General features: G+C 43.1%; 1 protein-coding gene across 1 annotated transcript in view; it reads right to left on the reverse strand.

Moving 5' to 3' along the window:
- The window catches only part of LOC105278678 (venom dipeptidyl peptidase 4), a 304,978-nt gene that overhangs the window by 117,122 nt on the left and 167,856 nt on the right, over positions 1-20,000 (reverse strand). Inside the window, exon 2 of the mRNA XM_026973843.1 lies at positions 13,039-13,261. Coding sequence (XP_026829644.1) covers positions 13,039-13,261 — 223 coding nt within the window. The remainder of the gene's footprint in view (positions 1-13,038; positions 13,262-20,000) is intronic.

Here is a 20,000-nt window from a genome sequence, read left to right on the forward strand (position 1 = left end):
ACTCTCGATATGTGGCATCGTTTATGTGGAACTAGATAAACAGTCGGCCATCGATGTAATAATGTAATTGCGGCCCACCAATGATCCACCAATTATTTCAATCAAGCCACGAGCGAGCGACGCGCCCGCTCGCTCCGCTCGCTCGCACGCTGCACTTTTGCGTTACACTCGCGACGATGCGGCGCGGATCCGTTTAATTGTGCGATGCCCGTGTCGTGTCCGCTCCCTTTTCGCGGCAGCTTTTGTCGGCACCTTTCGGTAGCAACGGCACACACCGCCTACAGCCCCGATAAAAATGATCCGCTTCGCTTTTTCGCGCGCGAATTGCGGCCGGCTTTTAATTACTTTTAATTTACTTTATCGATTCTCGACCACCCCGTCCAAAGCTCCCCCGCGCCCTTCTATCGCCGACCACCTTCGCGTCCTTTCTATCGGTGGCGCCTGGTCGGTGGTCTCTCGCATATCGAATTTCTATTACATTCGTACCTTTTTCCGCTTCTCTGCCTGATCCCGCTTCGGCTGTTCTTATCCAGTCGCCGGCGGAATTTCGCTCCACCATTATTCGAATACGCGTTCGGTCCGCATTGCGAGACCATTCTTCGTTTATGCTAATGGACACGCAACGCCGGTATACAGATAAATTAATTAAAATTTTAGCATTGCAAAACTACTCGACGAACCGCAACAAGAATGAGCGCAAGAGCCGAGCATCTGATTATCCCCGATTAAAATTTTTCTTAGCAATTTGCATTGACGTTTCGGTAACAATTGGCTATTGTTGCCATCCTCTCGCGTCGCGCGTTTTCCGACGACGAGTGTCGCATCAGAGCAATCTTGTCTCTCAAATTCCACTCAATAAAAGATAATTGCGTAAGAAAGATGCGGCAACGTTTATGGGAACGAGTCGCTTAAGCCGCCATAATAGCGATCCGTGAGAGAGCGCATCTTCTCGAGAGAACATCTATTCTCTCTCTTTCTTTCTCTTGAGTCGCGGTCATGATCATTGTCAAGAGATACTATCCCCAGAACGACCCAGGGAACGTGTCCATCCGAAACAGTTATCCTACACACTCGAGAAGATGGCATCCGACCGCATCCTCGTGTGCCCTTAAAGGACCTCATATTCCTTCCATTCTACCACGTGAGACTCCTTCCGAGATTCGGCGATGTACGCTATGTAAATCCACGTGCAATGAGCTGGTCGCTCTCGAAAGCTTTCTTTGACGATCTTTGCTTGATCTGCGTGCTTTGTTCCGCGTAATTCCTCTTCGACCACCGACCGATTAATGTTTACGAGCACGAATTATATAGAGCAAGCAGATTTGATAGTAAAGGCAGTGCGATGATTAGTGGCTGCGCGATTGAACGCGACCGTATATGGATTGGTTCCTTGTTAATTAAGCGCCACTGTTAATTAGGCAACGAGTATCGCGTTTTAATTATGTCGATTTATTTAAATTATGAGCCTTGCAGGTACACGGTCTAATAATTTTATCAGATGTAAACTTTTAGAGGATTTAATATCACTTAACAGGAATATTTTCTGTTTGTTTGAAATCTCTGCATGTAAGCGAGATTCTATCTATAGGAAAAGTTTATTTAACGATTTTTCCCGATATTTTCCCGTCTCGCATTGTTACAGAAAAATTAATGCTCGCGGTTCGGAAGTATTAACAGAGTATAGATTTTATCGGGCTTTTACCTCTCGTATCAGCTTCACGAGCATTATAAGTAAAATTACATTTTGAATCAGCGTAAAATAAATATTGATTTAGGCACACACAATTAATCGCTCGCAATTTCGCGAGAAACATTAGAATACTCTCGAGTAAAGGGAATTAAATACTGTAGGAACCGAAAATTTATTTGCGAAATGTGAAATATGTAAAATTGAATTTCTAGTGGAAATTCATTAGAATCTTGTCTATTAAATAAAATCGTGCTATTGTTTTCACGCAAGGGCATCGTAGCTCATGTTTTCCTATTTCTTACATAAGTTATGGATTATGTATTATTTCAATATGGATACAATCAGTCAAACCACAGTATCGATAATAAATAAACACATCGCAAGGCAAGAGTACAAAAAGCACAGAAAGTCCGTATCCACCGACAAGATAAGACGTCCGAACAGAAATCGTGCTCGCTAAGATTTGTTATCATATCGCCGACTCCTTTGTGCAGTCTATATTTTTATAAATTCTATATGACGTTTAATAAATCGTTTTAAACGTTGCGAAATAAAATTAATTTATTCCATTATCTGCGTTAAACAAAAAAGATATTACAGTACATAATTACATCAAGCACGTAGGATGATCTGCATTGCGTGAAAATCTCGTCATCTAAATGTTTTTCCATTAACGCAATAGTAGAGGCCGCGTTCGCTTTCAAGTAGTAACGATTTACTCAAACAACATCACGAAAAAACACGATAAACTTGATTTGTTTCTTGTTGTAACGGACACGTCGAGATTTGCGCTGTGTACGATGCCGAGCAAGGAAAATTAACCGCAATTTCCCATTCAACCCTTGTTTAAAATTAATTTGAATTCGTTACACGAGCTGCTTCTTACACAGCAAGAAAATTTGTGTTAAATTCAACATTTGGGTGAAATTCTTAATATTATATATAAAATATGTTATTTTATATAACATTTGAATTGTAGTTGATTATAGATTTAACATAAAGTTCAATTGACACAACGACAATTTGTTGAACTTACACATAAATATGTTGCGTTTTTAACATAAAAATGTTAACAAACATCAGTTTTTTAGCAGAAATATGAAATTTTTTTTCCTGTGTATTTTTTCCTTCGCTCGTTATTACACTTTTCTCTTAATGCGTGCAGAAAAATGTGCGGTTTTCTGAGGCGATTAAGACCCAGCAATGCTTTCTGGAAAACGACGTATGTACGTGCCCAAGTAGCGAGAGCAAATTCGCGCACTCTTCCTCCTCAACAGAGTAGTTTTGTTTTTGACTTTGCGCCATTCGTTTGGTGACTAGCATCACGCATGGCCGCGTCGGAGTGGACACTTTTGATTTGTTCGCCACTTTAGTGAGTCTCATTAAAGTTCCTTCCGCAAGAGCAAGAATGGCTCGGCTCCAAGAGAGAATCGTGCCTTGCCTGTTGCGGTGAGAGTGCTGTGTGCAAGTGATACTTTCGCGTTCGTGCTGAATTTCGCGCGACTTAGTGCACCGAAAAGAAAGTTCACCAATGACGCCAGTGAAAGAGAGACGACAAAAATTATGGCAGATTATACCGTCGCGAATCGTGTCAGTCGCTTCGCTATTAAAACTTGACGCCAAGATATATTTAAAAACTACAGTGCTGTGCGGTATAAATGCGGTACAAGTGCAGTGTAAGTGTAGTGCAGTCCTACAATAGTAATTCCTACAATATGATGTGCCAGAAGTAATCTCTGAGTCATCTGCAGCAAGAGAATCAACTTGAAACAGAGGTAAGCTGATTATTTTTTTCAATTGCACTTTGATTTCGTAATTTAGTTGAATTTGTCGTTTCACAATGATTTATTTATTTTTATCATTCAGATTTATCGTTCGATTGGCAAACGTTGCGCGTGCAATCCTCGTTTGTAATACGTAAATTGCGCCGACGTAAGTGGAATAAAGTCGCGAAGAAATTAAATCTGCACTTTAGTTTTATTGTTAGCTCAGTTTATGGTCTATATCGTGAGATCATATTTCCATGACAACTGAAAGTCTCGCAACCTCCATTTACGCGTCTGAGAATAAATTCGAGGCTTTGAATTTTCTTCGAATTTTCGATCATGATTTAATTAGAGAATTATTTACGTCATCGACACGGTCGCAACATTCACCCCTGTTTGACGTCGAGCTAACCGTGGTTTCCGGTAATCGCGTTACCTCCGCGACATTCGCGTGAATATCCGCGTACGAAGAACTCACGGCCGAGGAAACTGACAGTTTTAGTTCGCGAGTTCCATCTCGAATTGACGGAAACGAATTTAATCAGCGCGACCATTATGCGCGCTTTCGCGCCGCGAACGATACAGCGGCGAAGTTTCTTCGGCACGGCAGCTAAAAGAGGGTAGAAGCTACCTACCCCCCTTTCCCAGTTATACCAATTACGGTCTTCGAAACTCGCCCCTCGTTTCTTCGTATTGTATCTTAATTAACGGCACTTTTTAGAGGGTTCCGGTAATATAATGGCCGTTCGCTGCCGGCAGCGAGCCCGGCAATTACTCTCGCCCACCCCTCATCTTCTATTTGCACGGCGAAACTCGGTATATTTCTTTAGGTCCTTTCGCGGTTTTTCGAATCGCAGATTAGGATGCGCGAGTTCCGGGGAAGCGAGTATCTCATCGATTTATAAACACCGACGCGGTTCATCGACTCTCGAACTTCTAGAAAGTTGTCTGACAGCACATGGCCTTTTTCCCCCATTCTCTCGGCGTGTTATATTAGGTTGTTGCACAATTTACATCGTATTAGCTTGTTTCATAATTTCTGTCGTATATCATACGACAGAAGTTATAATACATTTTTATGATTCTCTCAAATTATCGCGATAGATAGATACTTCTCACTATAGAATCCATGAAATAAAATACTTATCACAATAAAATAAATAACAAATTAAACATTTTTTCTCTTTCTCTCTCTCGCATGATTTGAAAATGTAGCATAGATACGCGTCCAACAAAGTCCGCATAATTAGCAACGCGATTAGTAATCTCCTCGAGACATTGAAGAAAAGTCTATCACCGAGGAGCAGTGACAGACGATCGCGCCGAGTGCCATTCATCAACGTGACTTGTCGCAACGCGGCAAAAATTTCGCTTGTCCTCGTGCGATCAGTTGAGAGACGTTGCCAATCCATCATCGCGGGCACACGTGTCTGCCGCGTCTTAATCGCTGAGGCTGTCGCTCGTCGGCGTGACGTTCGCTTCCGGAAGGAAGCGGCTGCACTGCTCGCGATCGAGGGAATTTCACGTGAACGGTAATTAGCGAGAGCGTGTAGATAGCGCGTAGAATCCACCCAAGTGAGCTGGCTACCTCATACCGGGCCACTGTCGCAAATTACGGGTCTGCACACGCGACACTGTTCACGATATTGTTCCATCGTGTACATCGTATGCACGGTTAACAGTCGACCCTAATCTCCTTCCCCTCGCGGACCATCGATTATCGTCGCACGACACAAACGCGATTTTAACCCTTTCGCGCTCGTGTGCCGGTGCACCCCTGGGTCTTGACGTCGTTGCAAGTCGTGTTCAGCACGAGCAGTGTCCTGCTCCTGATGTTTATCCGCCTCGAATTGTGTTGAATTAGTGTTTTCCATTTGATTACGAAGTAAAAGGTACAAGCGTTCGAAATTGTATCTTGAGAAAGGGTCCCTGAATTTACTTGATTTTGGAGAATATGAAAGAAAGAACTGTGCTCTTCTACATTCTTCAATTTTCGAAATGCTCGTTAACGTGTTTAAATGTTTGAGAAAATATGATGCTCGCGATATGTTCGTAATGTTTCACTGGATATTTTTATTGGAACATTGTATATTTTTAAAATATTTTTTTCCAATTTTTAGTTACTGGTAAAATATAATACTCGTACGAAATGAAAGATTTAATTTATTTGTGGTAAATATCATAGAACGCAGCAAATATTAATCAATGCATGTTACATAGTTTCAAAGTTTTAATACAAATTCTAAAATGTATTTTATTTTATGGTAAAAATGCGTACGCCAATATATACAAAATTCGCTAGTAAACATTTTTCGCAAATAAACGAATAAAAATCATAAACTTGCACTATAGTACTAAAGATAAAATGGACAAATAGAAAATCACTTTTATCTAAAAATAGTAATATTCTTTTCATAATAAAATAAATATTTTTTTACTTACATTAAATTAAAAGAGTAAATGAAAAATAATGAAAATATGCTTACACAAGTTACAAGTTTTAAGTTAATCGAAACAATCATGAAATGATTATTCATACTTAATTTTTCTCTTACATTTATTTTCCGCTTTTATCAGCGCGAACAATGCAAAACCATAATATTCAATTGCATACATTGTGTAGCATTTGTTGTAAGAGCGCAATAACTCCGGCATTTAATCTTTGCCAAGTTCATGTTTTATTTTCCGAGTTTTATTTCACATTCTGTTCTCTCTATATACACGAGTCAAGAATCTAGATAAATTATGCGTCGCACCGTAGTTCGGAAACTGAAGTACGAAGTAAGTAAGGTGTAGTATTAGGTATGCAAGTCACGTATTTCTGCTAGGTGTGATGATCTCTTACGGTCACGTACAATTCTCTCTCCCTCTCTTTCTCATGCCATTCGGAAGAGTTAAGCGGTTTAACAATTTATAACTCCGCAATGTTCTTCGTCCGCGTTATCTTGGGCGCGATAAGCAATAGGTTTATTGATCATTTTACGACACAAATGTCTCCTGCAAGTCCGGGTAATCGATAGCACACCTCCGTGACGGTATTCGCTAGCTGCGTTGCAATCGATCATCAGTATGAAAATAACAATGTTCTTTTTTTCAATATAATTTTAATATAATTTATAAACCGTAATGCGCCCAGAGATACTTAATAACCGAGCGGTATTTATAGCTGAAACTTAATTAAATTAAAATCAAGTGGCATCGTCTCACAATCCTGAGAAAAAAAGCTTCCATTGGATTTTTTCTCAAGATATTTTATTTTACATTCTTTTCTGCGCGGTGTTAATCTACGCCGTACACTTTCCGCCACGTAGATAATTTATTATAACTAAATAACACAAAATAACGCGAGGTAACGGTATCGATTACGTTGCAACAGAACACGAAGAATACGAGAAATCTTGCCATGTCTGCTTTAACCGTTCAACTCTCGCGATATGCTCCGATAAATTGCCATTGCCAGTAGTTTGGTAGGACAATTTAACGAAAAACGCGTCCTGCATACGCGTAGCATGAAACACGCGTCCTTTATTTATATTTCACGTAGCCATCTATCCAATTTCGGTGAACACGTGATAAAACCATTTGGCAGTTTTGCGTAAAATAAAAAAATTTGCAATCACACTCGTGAACTCAGGAAACAAGAGACATCTCCCCGTTATCGTTCCCTTGAATTAAGTGCGAAATGTATCCCGTAACCTGAAGTGGTGCATCCCGCGGGATCGTGTCGGCGAGATGTTTGCTTGCTCCGACTGCAGCGAGACAGGTGGCGAAACATTTCGACCAGCCGCTTGAGCGAAAACTTGGAGGCGAGAATCTCTCCTTCATGACGCGTTTACGCCCTGTCTCCCGTAACACCGGAAACGACAAGATAAAATCCGGCGCAACGTTTTCCTCACCGTTGCCCGGGAATTATTCGCCGCGACGTCGTCGATATTTCCGCTTATTCGTTCTCTGAAGAACGTAGAATAACGCATATTAAAACGCAAATATTATTTTTGAGGCATTTTCGCGTTACATATTTCGTCCTGTATGTGAAACGAAAGTTTCGTTGTAGATTTCTGCGTAGCTAACGTCGCGCAATAGAGTGATGGTGGTATATCGAAGCGTTGAATGAAGACGTTCGTTAAATACATACGTAACAACCAGGCTTACAGCGAACGCGATATTTTGTAAAACGCTCTCCTCTATTATGCGTATCTCACTAATTATATCGCGCGACGACCGGCAATCGCTTCTGTTTGGAACGCGATACTGTTGTTTGGACATTAATTGGCCAAAATAGAATGGTTAATTAACGACGGAGAACAAATGAGAGACGGAGCGATATACAATGATTCGATTCGAGATCTTTCGAAATAATCACGTGTCACGTAATGCGAAACAAATCAAACCTATCACGGAAGCGTAATAATTGCAGCTTTCAAAGGGAAACCGGATGAAATTTTTATCGAAATATGAAGCGAGGAATCCGAATGGAAACCTAGTACGGCTATGACGAAGGGCCGATTCGAATATCTCGACAATGCGATGAGTTATCGATCAAATGACGCCAACCGTTATTTCCGAGGGACGAAGCGATAAAATACCTTCATATTTCTGCCCACATCTTCGTTAATTTGTCGCTGTGGAATTCAGTTGTTCTTATTCACCGTAGAACCGTGGCGGATAATTCTGAAATTATCGAACACTGCCGGACGTGATAATGCGAGCGAAAACGGGCGATTAAGAAATGCTTCTGCGTTTGCATTTTATTCAACCGCAATGCGTAAATATTACTTTGTCGCATAATTGCTTTTCATGGTCTGTGTTGTTTCAACGCTGTTCAGTTTACATAAAAAGAAAACGCGCTACGTGAAATTAATAATAAAAGCAGAATAGCAAATTAACGGAATTAATTTCGCTATAATTCCGCAACAACATAATAATTTCGCTAAATAAGGACGCTTACATTGATGAATAATTTCTCTGGTTTATGATTCCATATCGATATTTATACGATACGGTATCGTATGTTCAATTAAAGAAATTTACATGCGTATTATCTTACATGCGGGCCGCAAGCGTGAAAAATATAATAATCACCTGGCGATCGCTCGTTAACGCAACGGTCGGTGATTTTTATTTTCAAGTAACCTAACGCAAATGTAATTCCTTACGCACGAGCAGTAACATGCAAATATGCCATATGCATTCGCATAATTTCCAGTTACAGAACGGAGGTTGCGTTCTGCAGTCACGAGGCTGCAATTTCGCTATAATCACGAGGCGCCGTCGCGAGCACAATGGGAATTGTGCAACTGGCATCATTATTCTTGTGCTCGATAACTAACGCTGGAGAGAGAGATATCGTAACGCGATACCGTAACGCGCGCGCTCCGTTGAAAAGAGATCGTTTTAACATTCGAGAGCGCGCGTAACTTGCGCTACTCGCGAGAGTTCGCATTTAATTTAATATGTTCCAGCTGAGGACAAACAAATGCCGATAATCATCGATTACCGATCTGCTAACGAATCTAATGAAAATTAAACAACTGCATATATTTGTCACTTAACATACCGTTTTAAATTAAATACGAGAGATCGTGATTCGCGTGGTGCGCATAAAGGCTTATTATTATACTGCTCTTTCACGGAGAAATACCGTGTGCATTTCCGTGCAGTATTACAACGAGAGCTTCTCTCTTTGTGCATTCTACCAATCAGGATCAAGTTAGAAATGATCGCACAAATGATAAAGTGCTTTGTAACCCGATCGGAGCTATTAATACGCTCGGTGATCAAATCAATGCGCAAGTGTAGATTATTAAAAAAGATAGGATTAAAGTTTCTCAAAAAACCGCAACGAAGTAGTAGAAAACTCTATAAAAATTATTAAAAAACACGTTGGCTTCTATTCCGAGTTAAATTAAAAAAAATGTAATCATATAAAAATTGCAATCTAATTTTATGCATGAGAAAGGGAGAGAGAGAGAAGGAGAGTTAAATTAGGGTTCATTCTAATTACGCCTGGAACTAAACGATGAAATACCGACGCGCGTTAACTACACGTCTGCAGAGTATCGCTCAAACTAATTAACCGGTTGACCAGTCCAACTTACATAGCGCCTAATTAACATTATGTTACGTTATTTGTCGGTAAATCAGCACGTATCGCGCACATACCGCGCGCATATCACGCGCTTGGTACGTCGACGATTAAATCATCCTTCGGTCGTAATTCCAATGACATTTAATGGGATGATTAATTACGCGACCGCTTTCAATCTTCCGCATAGCATCCATTCCGAGATAATTCGCTGGGAAAAAAAGAGGGCTGTCCAGATTCCTCGCGACGTATTTCTGCACGATGCTACCCGCAGAAACATCGCAGCCCCCATTTATAGCGAGGGTGGAACTGCCACATGTAATCGGTGCGCGGACGACTGAAAAATCGCTCGCGCGTTGATTTAATCGGCATGTCCGCGTTGCCGAAATCGGCAAGCGGGTTTACGGGCGAACGCGTATACGGTAACTAACCGTCGTACCTCGCCCTCTCTTCCCCCTTTTCTCCCCCGAGTTATTTCAATTTAGCGCGGAGTAGACGGCGCGGCTGCGGTTCCGCGTAGCGTGAAACTCTCATCAACCACCATGATTACCACCATAGAGCGACACCTTTCTCGCCCTCTTCCGCCCGCAAACCGCCGAGCGGACGCCTACTGCATCGCTCTTTCTGATTCCGGTTTCCGACGACCCCTGAAACCTAAAGGCACGTTACGCCAGAACGTGCTAATAACATCTGATGCCTCCACTCTGTTAAATTTGTTCGCAGCACATCTTGCGAGAGAGTAAATCCCCCGAAAATTGCGAAAATAATTAATTTAGAGAGAGAGAGGGGGGGGGGGAGAAGTCATGTTTCAAATCAAGATATTTAATATTTAAGTATCCTTCTAAATTAGTTCCCAAGGAAAAAATAATTTAAAGGGAGTTTTTACAAGTCGATAAATGAAAATTAAAAATGAATGATGGCACATCATACTTTAATTAATTACAAGTAGATTTAATTCGAATTTTTATCGTTTTAGTTTTTTGCTGGGAGCATGATAATGTAGGAAAATATGTTTGTGTTTCGATTTGATTCCATCGAAAATGAATACGGATGACGTAGTGTTTTATTTGTATAAAAACAAAACGCATCTCTGTCAAATGCAATTTCATTATATACATCACGCTTGCCATGTAACACGAAGCTACATGCACCTTGACGTTAGTATAAATTTTTATCAACTCAACGTTAGAGCGGCAAGATGTGACAGTAGCGACGGGGTATTTCTGTTTCAAATATTGCAAAAAATAACAGATTCGTATTACCCAGCGCCGTGGGAAATTTTCCAGTTGTCAAAATTTAAATTTTGACAAAATTTCACGTATATTCGTGTCCGCGTACCCGCATGATAAATCATGAAAATTCTCGTTGACGCAAGAAGCCGCACAGGTCACTATAGTTAAAGCGATTTGTCACATTAACATTAATCCAATCTGTCAAATTAATTCTAGCTTTCTTTAAATATCTCTCATGGTTACCCATTAAATAAATCGACACGCGAAAAAATCTCTGTCTCCTCCTGTTTTCGCAAGAAATAAGGACCGAGAAAAAGACGGTTAAGAAATGGGGGCACGAAATAAGGGGCGACGTCGAGTAGGGGACAGAATTCGAGATGGCACGAGGGAGGATTTCCCGGCAGCCGCCATTAATACACTTTAGTGCACGTGCGTTTCTCTGATTCCCCGACCCGAATGGACTCGATCTCATTAATTTTTAAGAGGCGCCCCATCGCCGCGAGTCAGCGGAACGAAGAGGGCGAGTATTGGAGAGGAGAGGAAGAACCTCCTTTTGGATCGGCGAGCATTACTTTCCGCGGGTCGTTCGCGTTGTCGTAATCATATCGATCGCCGTGCTCTCTTAGAGAGTGCGTTCAGTGAAAATACATCTCGCTGGTAAGCGCTACGGATGTGCGGGGGTTTATCATTGTTAGCGGAAGCGGAGATCCAGGCTTTTCCAACGCAGGCTCGAGCGGGAAAGCGCGAGCGGCGACGTTCTTGCGATCGTTCGACCATCGATCGCGGACGATTTTCTCGCGCGAATTTCCCGGGGTTTCGCGAAGACGACATCGTCGCGTGTAATATTCACAATTCTCGAATGAGAAGAGAGAATCGAGCGGGAAGATACCATCAACCGCAAACTCATTCGCGCACGTAAATCCATTAAAGCCTTCCTTTTGTTCCCGACCTGCCGAAAGAAAGAATTTATAGGCCGACGTGGTAGCGTCGGTGGTCGCGCACGTAACAAAGACAAATGGATCCGCGAATGAAGTAGAATAGCCATGGCCGGGTTCAAATATAAAAATTAGTTTGAAACCTCGCACTTCAGCGCGAAGAAAAGCGGTATAAATATTCGTGGCCGCGCGTACCCGCTACGCGCACGAACCCGCGCTCATGCGAATCATTTATTATCCCCTTTTGATGTTGCGTGCTATATAATAGGGTCCACAGACCGCGCGAACGTGCCGCGAAGGGAACGAGGGGGCAGGGAAAACTCAACCGGACTGACATACGTTTCGCGATGTATTAATTTGGCGTTCCGCGGAAACGCGGCCGCGCGTGGAGAGAGCCGGGGGCGCGAGTTTTGTCTCTCGTACACGAGATTTATGATATACGATAATTTTATTGTACGGTAAAACTGAAAAATCGCGCGCCGATATCGGGGTCACAAAACTCTGCAAAAGCTCGGTTTGGTTCGTGAAAGATTCGCGCGCGGAATGATGCGGAACACGGCGTGGCGGAACACAATGGTTCACGCTGAAGCATGTATCGAACGAACGGGTTTTACGTTTCGAGTCTCTCGTTTAGTTTCGTCCCCCAAGCGGCCGCGTGTTTTTGCGGGGCCACCACGAACCGGTCGCTCGATTGTCGATTCCCATCCGATTTGGAAAAGCGATGACTGCACTTAAATCCCAGCGAGATACAGAACATTTGAAATTTAAAGCGGGCGAAACAAGACGAAGAAGACACTCGAGCTCTCCTCGCGGATCTTGCGGATCGTTAAAACCGCCAGCAGAAGGAATTCAACCACCTCGGAATGTCTCGATATTACTCATGATGCCGGAAACTCCGTCGATCTGAAAAGCGCGACGCTGCGAAAAATCTCGCATGCGAAAAATCGTACTTGAAAAAATACTCCGTCCAGTACGCGGTACTGTTAAAAATATTTTCGTAGACGAAAAATAAAGTCATGCTGCACGTACCCGTGTGCGTATTTTCACATTCCTGCACTCAGCGTTTAATCTACGTTTTTCGATACGCGGCGCTTCGTTTTCCGCGCGGGAAATCCATTCACCCGGAAAAGCGCAAGCCTTCGACAGTTTCATTCGTACGCCTGACAGGTCCGACGTTAAACTACACGTTACTCGCGCGCACGTCTGGATCCTCTTAAATAACAGATTAATTAACGTTCGAAGAAACATCCTCGTCTCTGAGTCTTCGATTTCCGCGCGCGGTTTCCACGAGCTCTGTATCGTACAAGGATAGCGCAAGAGTGGTACTTACCGCTAATCCACGTGCCGTTGAAGCTTTTCGGGGATAACGAGCCGGAGAGCCATTGCTCCAGAGAGATCCCGGCCACGTCGTTCGTCCTGGACGACGCGGCGGAATTCGGACGCCCGGTGAGGAGGATCGCCGCCGCGATCACCAGGGCCAGTACGACTATGATGACGACGCCGCATACGAGCAGACGCCACCGGTACCGGTGCTTGTTCTTCGTCATAAGGTCCTGTAAAAGACCATCGTGTGTAGATGAGCGTGAGTGCAGGTAGTTTCACAGATAGTTTGGAACACTTGCACGTGTCGGTGACAAGTTAGAGCTACGAGAGAGATGATAACTCGCGGATTCTCACGTGTGGCGAATCGCGGAGTCATTATAGTTTCCACTCAATTTCGCGAATGAAGTATTCGGATATTCGGTAGAAACAAATTCGATTGTGCGGCCGTTGAGCGACGCGCGCTGCAAATTTTGTGTGTGCCCGATGCGACGCGAGCAGCGTGATCGGGATTCAAATTGGAGGCGACATTATGATCGCTGAAACTGTAATTGTTATTTAGCAAGCAGCGAGAATGCGCGTTGCACGCGCGCGTTTAGATTAATTGCCAGCGTGAATTTGTTATAATCAATTTATGGTCATTGTGCGTGAGAGCTGATATAGAAAACGCTCGCGAATATATTGCGCTCCGTGCATCGAAGTTTGTTTGTCCAGCGTTTTAATTAAAATATTGCGTGTTGCGCATCGTGATGTATGTGCTTGAGCATACGCACTTACACATTCCGAGGTAAAGTTTTGCAATATCGCGGAAATATCCTCGCGATTGCGTGCACGTTCACAACGCGTATGTATTACATAATCGAAATAATTAATCATCGATATCGAGTTCATATCATTTCAATATCGAAATCAGTCAAGTTTCATGCATCGTAACCGCCAAAAGTCCGCAACCGCAATCCATTAAAAATCATGTTCTCTGTTCTTCGAAATCTCAAATCTATTAGGTTGTTCATTAAGTTCTGCGGTTTTCTTGATAGATAGCGTTTATCCATTGAAAAAGATAGCATGCATCGCCTGAACCGCGGATTGACGAATACTCCGTGACAGGTTAGACAACGCTTGACATTTCGCCAGAGTCTTTGTTGTGTTTTGACGTGTTGTGTGTACGCGCTATTCATTGAAAATGGAGGATCAAAAGGTGCATTTTCGGCACATTTTGCTATTTTTCTTCCGCAAAGGAATAAAAGCGACGGACGCACAACGTGAGATATGTAGCGTGTACGGGGACTCGGCCATAAGCGCTGACACTTGTCAGCGTTGGTTTGCGCGCTTTTGTTCCGGAGATGTGAACGTCTCCGATGCTGCTCGCTCCGATCGTCCATCCACCACTGACGACGACCAAATCGTGGCCGCAATCAAAGCAGACCGACACCTGACGACGCGGGAGATCGCGGAGCGCTTCGACATCGCCCATACAACGGTTGCGCAGCGATTAAAACGGCTTGGGATGTCGAAAAAAGCAGATGTTTGGGTCCCTCACGAGCTTACCGAAAAGAACATTTTGGACCGCGTCATGATCTGTGAATCCCTGCTGAAATGGAACTCGCTGGAGGCCTTTCTCAAACGGGTGGTCACGGGAGATGAAAAATGGGTGGTATATAACAACATTCGACGCAAGCGGTCATGGTGCGGTCCGGGTGAGTCGTCACAATCGGTTGCCAAAGTGGATTTGCATCCGAAGAAAGTAATGCTGAGTGTGTGGTGGGATTGGCGAGGCGTTCTGTACTTTGAGCTGCTTCCGCGCGGTCAGACCATCGACGCCGAGAAGCATTGCGCTCAGTTAGAAAAATTGAAGCAGGTAGTGGCGGAGAAGCGGCCTGAATTGGCGAACAGGAAGGGCGTTGTCTTCCACCACGACAACGCCAAACCACACACTGCTTTGGTGACCAAGAAGAAGTTGAAGTGCTTTGGCTGGGAAGTCATGCAGCACCCACCGTACTCCCCAGACCTTGCGCCGTCGGATTACCATCTATTCCGGTCACTCCAAAACAATCTCGACGGGCAGCGCTTTAATTCAGTGGACGCTATTCAAACGTACTTGAAGGACTTTTTCGCGCAGAAGTCGCGCGACTTCTACAAACGCGGCATTATGTCCCTTCCAGAACGTTGGCAGAAGGTGGTCGATCAAGATGGACAATACATTCTAGATTGAATAAATGTGTAAGTACAATAGATTTATGTTTTAATTTAGGGCAAAAAAACCGCAGAACTTAATGAACAACCTAATACATGATAAGATCTTACTTAGAGTGTAAAGGAGTCGGGAATCATGACGCCTGGATCACGTTGCGAGGACAGATTCTCGCAGAATTTTCAGAGCTGGATTTACTCCGGCCTCCAAGTGACACAATTCGCGCACGCAATCTCGACGCCGTAAAGAACCCGCTTCGAGTTGGCACGCGTCAATGGAGCGCCGGTCGGAATTCCGCTCGCGCGCGCTCTCGAGAAAGAGTCAACCGCTCCCGCGGAATTATGTTCTCGAACAAGTACAGCCGACGAGAAAGAGAAAGAGAAGGAAAGAGAGAGAGAGATATGACGGTGCCGCGATCGCGATATGAGAAATAGCCGGGAAGGGAATGCAAGGGTGGCTAGCGGGGTGAACAGTCTCCGCGTAAGCCGGTCTTATCGAGAATTGGATTTCGTATTTCCGGAAAAATAAAAGCCGGCGCCGCAGCAGGTCGCCGGTGCAGCACTACCGATCGCCGAGGGACGCGCGTGCGATCCTATATTTATAAATCTTCTTTATCAAAATTAAATTTGATCGGCGCGGCTTGCCGGACGTTATCTAGCCAAGGCGCAACGGCGTCGCGACGTAACTTCATTTATCCCGGACTGGTCCGAACTGACCGAACCGACCGCGATTCTATCCGGGAAAATTGATCATGACCGAACGACGCAGTATCATAAATGCAATTATGACATCATCAAATTAATAAATATAATAATTGTTGTGATAACAGTTACTGCTACTGTTGAAAAAATGCGGTAATTTGAAACGATGCCTGAGGGATTTTGTTGAACAGATATCGAAGCCGAATTACAGTGATTATATTACGCAACACGAAACAAATGCGCAAATACGCAAACATTCGCGGTAACTGAACGTGTAATACGATAACGTGCGCGAACGTTTCTAATTGATTGAAGAGCCCACCATTAATCTGAACGAATAACGCATCTTCGGGATAGAACGCTGTACCTTCTACACCGTGATCGATATCGGCAAACGGTGGTCCGGGCGATTTTTCGTCCGTCCGATATTTCCTTTTTTTCCCCGTCCGATTTCGCTCACAAGTGCGCACGGCGTGATTTATGAGCGAACACCTTGACGGCACCGGATACGCTTTTGCTATATAGAGTGGGAAAACGATTTACGGTTCGGCGTTTAGCTCACTGTCGCGTTAAAGAACGCGGCCTTTCCATTTATTATGCGTCGACGAAGCGTGCTCCCGCCGAGCGAGAACTCGTCGTCGGAAAAATCAGGCCGCCGAATCGAAATCTCGAGTCGCACGGGCAGAATTTTGACACAAGTATGCCGAGAATTAATGGCTCTACGTTTTTTCATGGTGAGAGAACGTTAGCCGATCTTTAATTACTAAATTCGAGCGCGTCAGTAAAAGTAACCCGCAAAATTAACGTTGGATCTTGTTACGCGCGTCGGTCATGACGCGCGCTATTTAATTTGCACACATCGCTGTCGATTAAATTGGCGATCTCGCCGTTTTCCCGTAAAACGGTTCCCTACAATATGGCCCCGAGTTTAATTCCCCATGACAATTTCGTCATTGGACACCTCGGAAATTAAATCACAGATCAAATGTCCAAGTTTAATCTCGCTCTCGTCGAAACAATGTCAATGAACAAAGATAAATCGCTCTCAGGTTTTGCAAAACGCGCTCGCGTGATAGCATCAATGCGCTTGTGTATCTGCGTGTGCATTTCCTCGCGATTCTAAGGAGACACGACGTTAAAAGATTATGTGACAGGGATGATAAGGCGCTTAGTTCCGCCCGGAATAGCATCAAGCCTGAAAAATGCCGGGAATACTTTGGCACTTTGTTCTCCACGCGTTCTACACAATCGGCGATTCTTCCGCCTGCATGGGTATATGTGTATATGTGCATGTGTATGTATGCATGTGCAAAAGCAACAATAATAGTCCATAATAAATACCGCAGTCTATAGCGGCCATGGCATTCCTAGTCGCGCGCTCGTAAAACTTCTAATATATCTCCGCACACAACTAGCGTGATTTCTCGATATACGGATTGCTACGTTTAATGTGCACGCGTGTGTGCGTCATGTATGTGCGTATGTGCACAGAACTGCAGTCACGACGACTACGAAGGCTATTATATGAAAGAAGCACTCGATTTTCCGATAACGTTCTTACAATGCAACGTTTTATTGGTTCTACGATGAATCGCCACGGTTTATCTCACGATAGGCCGTTGAATCACGCGTGGATAATTAATTAACATCCGTATACGTATGATTTATGATATCGCGATGCAGTTACGGCGACTCGATGAGTTTTAAGATACCGCGATTGCTATTAATGGCAGCGTTAATGGAATCCCATTTCCTCTTGGAAAATTGAATAACAGAAGCGATACAAACTAGCTCAAGAATGATCTCACGTTTATTTAACGTTTCCAACTAACGTCTGAATCTTCTCAACACACTTTATGCATCTCTTGCACAAATTCTATTTTCATATATTTAAATATTGTAGCCAAACTAAAAGGGCTCTTTTATTCACACCGCCATATAAAAATTCGTGATATCAAAAGCGCAAACGAATTCCTTTTATTTTTCATGACAAGCTTTTTTCCCTCGTGTATGAAAATTCATTAACTTTACACTCCCTCTTTCTCTTGAAAAAGAAATATCGTTTCCTACCGAAAAAACTCAACCTGCCGTTAATGAAGCGACCACATATGCACTCCTCACAAATGTCGCGAATGTCATTCTTTTCAACCGACGTACTCCGGCACGTTCGTGCAGCATTCATTATTATTGAAACGAACCCATCTACTCCGCGCTACTACGGATCCTGGATTCTAATTAGCTCGGGTCTTGCAATCGCACGTCGTTACCGTTATCAAGAACCGCGCGCTCGGTCCAATCAAAAAATAAGCGTGCATCCTTTCAGTCGATTATCGCCCGCCCCCGGCCGCATTCGTCGTCGCCATTTCGCCGTCTGAATGCAGTTTGAACGCTGCACACCCCCGTAATGGTATTACGTGCAAAGTGCCGCAATATCGAACTCGCGTCCCCTGTTACACGAGCGTGATCTCTCCAGAGAATGAGAAAAGCACCAACAGCTCTCTCTCTCTCTCTCTCTCTCTTTCAAGTCATCGTGCGCCATACTATCTCTCCCTTGCATTTCCCTGTATTATTCGAGTACACCATTGCTTGCACATTCAGGAAGTCAGATCGCCAATTAAGAGAAACTCTCGCAGTTATTCTGGCGAATTTTATTTTTGAATGGAACTGTTACGCACATGTTCCTCGCGCTCGTATTTGTCATCGGAGAAAAATCTCGTACGTAGAGAAGCAAATACAATTATTATAATAATTGAAATAATGGGAAATAAGAAACTAGAAAGAGTAATTGAAATTAAAGTTGTTGCAATGATAATTGTTGGTTGTGAAAATTCGATATTTCTTTAGGAAATTTAAATTATTGCAAAATGTATCGGAATGTTTTCGTTTTGATGGAGCGAGTAAGATCGAAAATTTGTAATTAGTTTATAATTTAATTTAATTTAATTTATTTATATAAATCGAGGGCTTTTGCGACATGGAGATTTACACGAATAATGGTATTATGTAAAATCGCTCTTGAAACTCTCACTGCGTTTTCAATATCCGCTTTGGTTAACATTTCGCCCGCGTTACCTTTGGCACAATCTTGCCGCAATATCGGCAATGGAGGTCGTAAACTAGTTTGAGTGGAGGCGAATTTTTCGTTTTGCCAAGTCGGCGCACATTCCGCGGAACAGTGTTTCTCAAGTCGGAGATCCACAACTTCGTTTCCGAGATTACCCTGAATACTCTTCCCTTCTTTCGGACGATTTTCAGAGATTACTCAATCTCAAAACTCTTAGAGATACCTCAAATAAAAAAAATATAATTTAAAAGATGCTTGCGCACATGAATTTTCAATCATATTAATAAAATAAGATACACTTACGAGACTTTACTGCTTGTTGCATTTTTCTACAGATTAAAGAATAATTGTTTGCTATTTTTTGTGATACATCGCGATTCCGCGCGACATAGAGAAGCAACTTATTATTTATTTATAAAATCTAGCAAATTTATCGTCGTTACTCGTGGATAATCATACAGATCTATTCAATGATCATGCATAAATGCGCTTCTCTTCTCCTGAGTGAGCACTCCTGTAGAATTTACCGTCTCCGGACGTGTATGACGGGGCACGTGGCGCTGCGGAATCACGCTCATACTTTATCTCGAGAATATTGATTTTCGCGGTCGTTGCGTGAGCCACGCCGGGCCGAGCGCGCAAAAGGAGCTAAAAAATTTAGCGGGCGTGATGGAAGCTGGCTTGGCGAGACGCCAAGTACACCATCGCGTCTTGAGGATCCATAATTTGTAACTGAGCCGTTAACATAACGTATTGTTTTCGATGGAAATCCCTGGTACTCATCATGGTTCGACAGATCTAGTATAAGTATCACGCGTATCAAAATCCTGTTCGCCGCTAAAAAGGATGTGCATATTGATTTGATTCATTTCGTTGATGTACACGGTATTTTCGTTATTTTTCAAATCTACTATATAACGTTATTTAATTTTGCTATTTATTTCTTTCAAAGTATTTCCGTACAATACAAATTGGAACAAGCAGTTGTCTGATTATTATATACGCCGATAATTCAA

The sequence above is a fragment of the Ooceraea biroi genome, chromosome 11 (assembly GCF_003672135.1).
Source record: "Ooceraea biroi isolate clonal line C1 chromosome 11, Obir_v5.4, whole genome shotgun sequence".
NCBI lineage: Eukaryota > Metazoa > Arthropoda > Insecta > Hymenoptera > Formicidae > Ooceraea > Ooceraea biroi.